The following is an 8,631-nucleotide window of genomic DNA, read 5'->3' as shown; positions in this document are numbered from 1 at the left end:
ATGACAACCGTCATGTATGGGCCACTGAGGGAACACGGTTAGAATATTCAATACAGTTAACACAGATTTCATAATACATTTGAGAATACATATTCAGCACTGGTTAACTGGCCCGAACTTGTTCGCTTCGCATTTAACTATGCCAGTGTATGCTCACCAAGTCGTGATTGGAAGTTGATTGAGCCCCTCTACTCCGTGCTTGTTACCTGTAAAAGCTTCGGCGTTCCGTGAGGAGATGGACAAGACAGAAGAAAAGGTGGTCCTGTTTCACGGCTGGTTAGATCGAATGATGTGAGTTCAGTTTAGAAAGATTGATCTAGGTTTCAGTTTCGACTGATTCATTTCTGAACTATTGTTCCCAAATTAAAGGTAATAAATGTATCTTACGCCATCGTTAATATAATTTTTTTAAAAATCATCCCAGAAACTGTACGTTCTTCTTCAATAATTCAGAGAAATACCGTGTATATTACAGTGTAAAATCATTTGCACATATTTGTTGAGTTATGTTCTGAACTACCGTTATCTTGGAGAATTTCTTGCCTTATAATTCTTAAATTTAGCTTTCTGAATGGTTTCTCTGTGATTACGTAATGAATGTTTATCTTTCATTTTAATTTTAATAACCAACAGCATCAGTTGCACAGTTTACCTAGAATTTACCTACTTTTCAGTCGGGATAACACAACCTTCTTCAGTTCCCGTGCAGCATTCGTGGCTGCCGCATCACGGTCTCGAAGTGGGGCCGAGGCAGTGCCAGATAGGTTTTTACAGTCTGACGATAATTTATGGATTTGTAGTTTTAGCTTGACGATGTCCACTATGGACAAACGGTAGTTATTGAAACCTAGGTAAATTGTAGGTAAACGGTGCAACTGAGGCTGTTGGTTATTAAAATTAAAATTAATATTTTTAGAGTTGCTGACAGGGCCCCGAAATGTTGAACATATTTATTTTTATCTTTAAATATAACTTTCTCGAGAAAGGTTTCGAAATGTGTATGTCACTGTTTGGTGCATTTTACCTCAAAAGATTTTCTGGGTGTCACAATGTTGCTCATTATCTTTAAAAGAACTCAGTTGTTGTTAAGAAAAGTAATAGACCAAAAAAATTAATTAATCAATACTGGTGTTACCCCTTAATTCAATATTCATTTACTTGTACAAACATCAGTTTAAGATTACGTTATAACTGAAGCTATAATTGTTTTATTTCGTACATCTTATAAACTTGGCATCACATTTTAGAACATCAAACTCTAAAGGTAATAACGCATAGCGAATTGCTTGTGTAACAACTAATTTACACAATGCCTATATCATAGATTTAAGGAGTTACTGGGATCTACATACATCAATGTGCTACATACATAATGACCTCTAAAACTAAAACAATTTTAAAGCACAGTATACAAGTTTCTTTTTCATCATACACATCGCTGATTCCATAAAAAGTGTCCATTTCATTAGGTACAAATTACTCCCTCCCATCTTTGCACATTTCAGCATTCTTCTCCGTGGCTCACGTGAAGCCCGTGCGGCTTCACTGCCTGGTGGGCGCCGGTGCTGCCGCCGGTGGCTACCTGAAAAACCCGACGTAGACTGTGGCAGCCACCACGAGCAGGGAAGTTGTGACGTCAGCACGAGAAGACGTCGCAGCAGCAGTGGCGGTGCGGTTCGAAGCCGTAACTGAAAGAAGACAAACGCAGAGGGAACGATGAAAATCTCAAGATAACTCTGATCTGGATCAGGTAACAACGGGTGATAGATGTTGAAATTGATTATAACATGTTATCTTCATATAATTCGTAATCTGTATTTATCACATTAATTGTTATACAAATGACTGTACTGATATTGTGTTAATATCCTAAGCGCCTGATCAGCGAACCCTCAGAGTTCCAAAATCGAGCGTAACAAACCAACGTCATCAAAGACAATTATTTCGAATTGATACCAAAATAAAGACAATAAATAATTATTCCACGCAACAATAATATCTGGAACCAGTTACAAACTTGAGCGGGAGCAGAAATGATATTCTGTGATGCTCTGGACGAACTTGGACAAGTAAAATTTTGTTTCCTGATCACAGAACTGTTTTCCTCACAGATTAGAATTGAGAACTTATAATAGTCGAAGCCGATAAATCTCTTAAGAATGCCCTCAGCTGGTTAAAATACATTAAATTACGAAGAGAGGGAACCAATGAGCAAAGACTGGAATATATTTAGATATGAATCCTGACTGCTGCTTGACAAAGGCTGAATACACAAATATTACCGACTTCGTCACCAGGATTCCTGTCAGTCACATATAAGATTCCCTTAAAAGAAAATTACTTTTGTGACAAAACCAGAAACCCCATCACTGTCCAATGATTTAGAGCCAGACCTCCACGTCAGTATGTGATTTATATTAAGTTGCTCGAGAATAAAAACAGATACTTGGAAAAAAACTTGAAAGACAATGAACACACACATCCTAGATAATGGCTATTATACAATATTACTTAGATATTATTTTGATTGAATATGTAATACTATGACATTGCAACATTATTTTATCAAATTGCACTCCTCAACATCTTACATTTAAAAAAAAATCTGCGATTCAGCACAGTATCAGTCGTGTGCGATATTCCAGCCTCATTCGTTATCGAGGGATGATTTATTTTTACTACCGATAAATGTGAAAGTGTGAGGTAGACAGGTACAGTATATTATTTTATTGTCATCGTGCCAGTGCCAGCAGAAAATCTGACCCCATCTACCTGTGTGTGTGTGTGTGTGTGTGTGTGTGTGTGTGTGTGTGTGTGTGAGTGTGTTTGCGAAAAAGAGTGAGAGAGGGGGGAAAGGGCGGAGAGGGGAGGAGAGAGAATCTGTGTGTTCATGTTGTAACTCGCGGATTCAGTGCGTCAACTGGGCGAAGTGGTTGATGATACAATAAAGGTCTTTCCTGTTTTTTTCCGGATTTCCGCGGACTTGCTTTTGCAAGTGCACTGGTATCACTCCCTCGGCGAGACTTGGACCCTACATAGAACGAACTGCTACAATACCGTACAAAAAACAACAACGAAATACGCAAGGAGACGAAAAGCTATATTTTTAATGCCGGACAATAATTGCTTAGTAGTCACGCTATTTATCATGGTCCCCAGGACATCATAAAAGGTGGGACATGGCTCTTCGTAGGGTGTGTGACCAGCACGTGAGGCAATGCACGCTCTGCTCCCATGCTGGCCACACTGTCTGCAGAGAGGTCGTTTCTTTCCTCCACCAGTAAGTTGGGGTTTAAGTTGGCGGAATGGGCAGATCAGTCCATTAGCAGAATATAATCTAGATCCAATAGCTCCTTCATCTCCGCTGTTCGGCGAGTTCGCCCGTTGTCCTCCACGAAAATGAAATCATGTCGGAATGCAATCCTGAAAAGACGCACAGCAGGAGCACACTGTCGTAAAAACGTTTACTGTTAAATGTATCGTGCTCAAAGATTTGGAGGTCCGCGTACCGTAACACGTGAAGCACAGAAGCAATCACATTCGTCACTGTTCCTGGTTGCGTCAAGTACCCTCATACGGGAGGTAGGAACGCGTAAAGCTCATAAGAAAACGATCGTTTTGGTGGTCTAATTGTAGCAGTGTAGGACAGCAATTTCACAATTTTTTTCACTTTACGTTTTGTTTTGCAGTGATATCACACCCATGAAAACAGGTTTTCAGTCAAAATCATAAGAGTCTCTAAATATGTCGGGAATATTGGTTTCCCAGAGGCAAGGCGTCTGACAGAGGACTTCAGCGTCAGTGCATGGACATTAATTTCCTGAAAGAGTAGAATGCAATGTCCAAAAACACTCTTAAAATTTAGTTTAAAAATTTAGTACAAAAATTTCCAATACAGTTATTAGAAGCGCCAATAGGTGAGCGTATAACTTTTTATTCTTATAATGAAGAGGTAAAGAGTTTTATTTGAGTTCAGAATTTATTGTTGTTGTTGTGGTCTTCAGTCCAGAGATTGGTTTGATGCAGCTCTCCATGCTACACTACCCTGTGCATTCCTCTCTTGATCTGCCTCTACGGTTTTTACCCTCCACGCTGCCTCCAATACTAAATTGGTGATCCCTTGATGCCTCAAAACATGTCCTACCAACCGATCCCTTCTTCTAGTCAAGTAGGGCCACAAACGTCTCCCCAATTCTATACGTGTTCATTAGTTATGTGGTCTACCCATCTAATCTACAGCACTCTTCTGTAGCACCACATTTCGAAAGCTTGTGTGGTCTAAAATATTTTATCGTCCATGTTTCACTTCCATACATGGCAACACTCCACACAAATACATATAGAAACGACTTCCTGACATTTAAATCCATGCCCGATGTTACCAAATTTCTCTTCTTCAGAAATGCTTTCCTTGCCAACGCCAGTCTGAATTTTATATCCCCTCTACTTCGACCATCATCAGTTATCTTGTTTCTCAAATAGCAAAATTCATCTGCTACTTTAAGTGTTTCACTTCTTAATCTAATTCAATCAGCATCACCTGATTTATTTCTACTACATTCCATTATCTTTGTGGACTCTGTCCATTCTGTCCAACTGCTCTTCCAGGTCTTGTGCTGTCTCTGAAGGAATTACAATGTCATCGCGAACCTCGAAGTTTTTCTTTCTCCCCATGGATTTTATTTGCTACTCCGGATTTTTCTTTTGTTTCCTTTACTGCTTGCTCAATATACAGATTCAACAACATCGGGGAGAGGTTACAACCCTGTCTCACTCCCTTCCCAACCACTGCCTCCCTTTCATGTCCCTCGGCTCTTATAACTGCCATCTGGTTTCTGTACAAATTGTAAATAGCCTTTCGCTCCCTGTATTTTACCCCTGTCACCTTTAGAATTTGAAAGAGAGTATTCCAGTCAACATTGTCAAAAGCTTTCTCTAAGTCTACAAATGCTAGAAACGTAGGTTTGCCTTTCCTTAATCTTTCTTCTAAGGTAAGTCGTAAGCCTCACGTGTCCAGTGTTTCTACGGAATCCAAACTGATCTTCCCCGAGGTCGGCTTCTACCAGTTTTTCCATTCATCTATAAAGAATTCGTGTTAGTATTTTGCAGCCGTGACATATTAAACTGATAGTTCTGTAATTTTCACATCTGTCAATACCTGCTTTCTTTGGGATTGGAATTATTATATTCTTATTGAAATCTGAGGATATTTCGCCTGTCTTATATATAATGCTCACCAGATGGTAGAGTTTTGTCAGAACTGGCTCTACTAAGGCTCTCAGTAGTTCTAATCGAATGTTGTCTACTCCCATAGCCTTGTTTCGGCTTACATCGTTGAGTGCTCTGTCAAACTCTTCACGCAGTATCATATCTCCCATTTCATCTTCATCTACATTCTGTTCCATTTCCATAATATTGTCCTTAAGAACATGTATATACACCTTCCACCTTTCTGCTTTCGATTCTTTGCTTAGAACTGGGTTTGCATCTGAGCTCTTGATGTTGATACAAGTGGTTCTCTTTTCTCCAAAGGCCTCTTTAATTTTTCGGTAAGGAGTATCTATCTTATCCCTAGTTATATATGCATTTACATCCTTACATTTGTCCTCTACCCATCCCTGCTTAGCCATTTTGTACTTCCTGTCAATCTCATTCTTGAGACGTTTGTATTCCTTTTTACCTGCTTCATGTACTGCATTTTTATATTTTCTCCTTTCATCAATTAAATTCAATATTTTTTCAGTTACCCAAGGGTTTCTACTTGCTCTCGTCTTTTTACCTACTTGATGCCCTGCTGCCTTCACTATTTCATCTCTCAAAGGTATCCATTTTTCATGTACTGTATTTCTTTACCCCATTCTTGTCAATCGTTCCCTAATGCTCCCCCTGACACTCTCAACCACCTCTCGTTCTATCAGTTTATCCTGGTCACATCTCCTTAAATCCCTACCTTTTTGCTGTTCCTTCAGTTTTAATCTACATTTCATAATCAATAGATTGCGATCAGAGTCCACATCTGCCCGTGGAAATGTCTTTCAATTGAAAACCTGCTTCCGAAATCTCTGTCTTACCATTATATATCTGAAACCATTCCCCTACCTGCCCCATTAAGGGATCTGACATTCCACGCTCCGATCCGTAGAACGCCAGTGTTCTTTCTCCTAAGAATTACGTCCTCCTGAGTAGTCCCCACCCGGAGACCCGAATGGGGGACTATTTTAACTACGGAATATTTTACCCAAGAGGATGCCATCGTCATGTAACCATACAGTAAAGCTGCATGCCCTCGGGAAAAATTATGGCTGTTGTTTCCCCTTGCTTTCAGCCGTCCGCAGTACCAGCACAGCAAGGACTCTTTGGTTAGTGTTACAAGGTTAGTTCAGCCAATCATCCAGACTGTTGCCCCTGCAACTACTGAAAAGGCTGCTGCCCCTCTTCAGGAACCACACGTTTGTCTGGCCTCTCAACAGGTACCCCTACGTTGTGGTTGCACCTATGGTACGGCCATCTGTCGGCCGGGTTGGCCGAGCGGTTTTATGCGCTACAGTCTGGAACCGCGACAGCTACGGTCACAGGTTCGAATCCTGCCTCGGGCATGGATGTTTGTCATGTCCTTAGGTTAGTTAGGTTTAAGTAGTTCTAAGTTCTAGGGGACTGATGACGTCAGACGTTAAGTCCCATAGTTCTGAGAGCCATTTGAACCAACGGCCATCTGTGTCGCTGAGGCACGCAACCCTTCCCACCAACGGCAAAGTCCATGGTTCACGGGGGGGGGGGGGGGGGGGGGGGGGGCGCGAGGGGGGGGGAGCTACAGTATTTATTATCACATGGAAATGTTATTTAACCGACTCTGACGTGCAACGTAACTTTTTTATCGATATGATTTTTTTTCAGTTTTAATTGCTAATTTTATAAAAAAAACGGTATTCATTATAAATTGAATATTTTTTGAAACATCGTTTGTTTTTTAATATGTTTCTTCTTTTTCTTCTTCTTCTTCTTCTGTTACTACTACTACTACCACCACTATTGCTACAACTTGTTCTGGCAATCCAGGATTTGTCTTGTGTTGTCTTCCAGCTTCACCATCTATGTATTTTTCGTAACCTACAGAAATTAAAAAGTGTTCATTTTTCTGTTGGCTGTCTACCAATTTTGTACATAAGTGTAATTCATTTTAAAAACCATTTTTTAGGTAAAATTAGTCATTAAATATAGAAAGAGATAAGTACTCGTTTGTATAAATGCCATTTTTATAATAAACGTTGATTCCAACGAAATGTAAAAGGAACCGCTTCTATCGGGAGTCGAAACAGCGACTTAGTGATTACGATATTGTAACGTTACTTCCTTAATTATGGCCTTTTCTGTGTACTGGAGCGATGCTCTTTGTTCCAGTGATTAAGCATCTGAAAATGTCAAAGCTTATTTTTTCGAATGTTTTGAGAAGTGCTTCGTATTGATTTCGAAAATCTTATGTCCACTGCTTGTGCTTCAACTACAATATGTATGATGAAAATAGAAAAGGGCTACCCTGTAAAGATCAGTTTGAGGACTACCAATTGGAAGTGCCATCTTATCATCCAGCAAAGTCTCCAAAACGTTTCGTAAAGTATTTCTTGTGACTAGTTACCTTTGGATATTTATATTTATATTCACAGAAATAGCATACTAAGCACGTGTCAGGAATTATGAAATAAGAGGAGTCTGTCTGAAACAAGCTATTGACAATACGGGTTTGGAAAAATAAAACAGGCACGGAAAGTGTTTCATGTACCATAGTCAACCTACTTACATCATCTGCCCTGCGTAAAGATGCTGTGAACGGGGTGCATATCTCGGAGTGCGTGAAACATTTTTCATGCCTGTTTTTATTTTCACTCCCTGTAGCCGCACTCTCACCCACCACCCCCGCCGCTTAGAAGTTTCCTGATTCTGTAGGAAGCAACATTAATCTATAAATAAAGTTCAAGTTTCAAATCTCTGCAGAAATAGAGGCGCAACTGAAAATGACGTCAAATTTGAGCTGCATATTACTGACGCAGGGGGAAACATCATAGAAAGAAAATTAACCAATAGATGGCGCTGATAGCGTCTTACCGTAAAGGGTGTCGGCTATAAATGACAGATAAATCACGATACGATGATTTGGTTTGAGTCGTACGATACACCACCCACACTGTTCAATGCACACGACTGTACACCGGGAGTCAAGAGTTGTGGCACTACTAGTTAGGGAAGCTCAAGATCGTTCCACATCAGATGGGAAAATCTATTTTTACTGCCCTGAGTCCAAAACCAGATAAAAATCAAAATTACGTCGATTTTTAAGTGTCCTGGCGCTAAAAACCGCGTAAAAAGCAAAATGCCCTTGGTTTCTAATTTTTGTGAGACTGGTGCAAAACATGTTCAATTTGCTGTAATCCGTCTCTGCCAAAAGTTGAAATCGAGAAATAGAACGTTCCAAAAGACATAAAAGTGTCCCAGGGATGACGTTCAAAATACGTTGCGCAATGCGTTCTTTCGCTTCAGCTATGTTCTCAATTAGAGCACTGAACACATCTTTAATTCAACCCCAAAGCCAGAAGTCGCACTGATTAAGATCAGCTGATCGAACGACCAGGATGTAGC

At 40.1% G+C, this 8,631-nt stretch overlaps 1 protein-coding gene across 1 annotated transcript in view; it reads right to left on the bottom strand.

Moving 5' to 3' along the window:
- Positions 1 to 1,120: 1,120 nt before the first annotated feature.
- LOC126278604 (uncharacterized) overlaps positions 1,121 to 8,631 on the bottom strand; it is a 1,236,374-nt gene continuing 1,228,863 nt past the window's right edge. Inside the window, exon 6 of the mRNA XM_049978841.1 lies at positions 1,121 to 1,688. Coding sequence (XP_049834798.1) covers positions 1,579 to 1,688 — 110 coding nt within the window. The 3' untranslated portion in view covers positions 1,121 to 1,578. The remainder of the gene's footprint in view (positions 1,689 to 8,631) is intronic.

The sequence above is a fragment of the Schistocerca gregaria genome, chromosome 6 (genome assembly GCF_023897955.1).
Source record: "Schistocerca gregaria isolate iqSchGreg1 chromosome 6, iqSchGreg1.2, whole genome shotgun sequence".
NCBI classification, from domain to species: Eukaryota; Metazoa; Arthropoda; class Insecta; order Orthoptera; family Acrididae; genus Schistocerca; species Schistocerca gregaria.
Note: the sequence above shows the minus strand (reverse complement) of the source record. Positions and strands in the feature narration are given on the sequence as shown.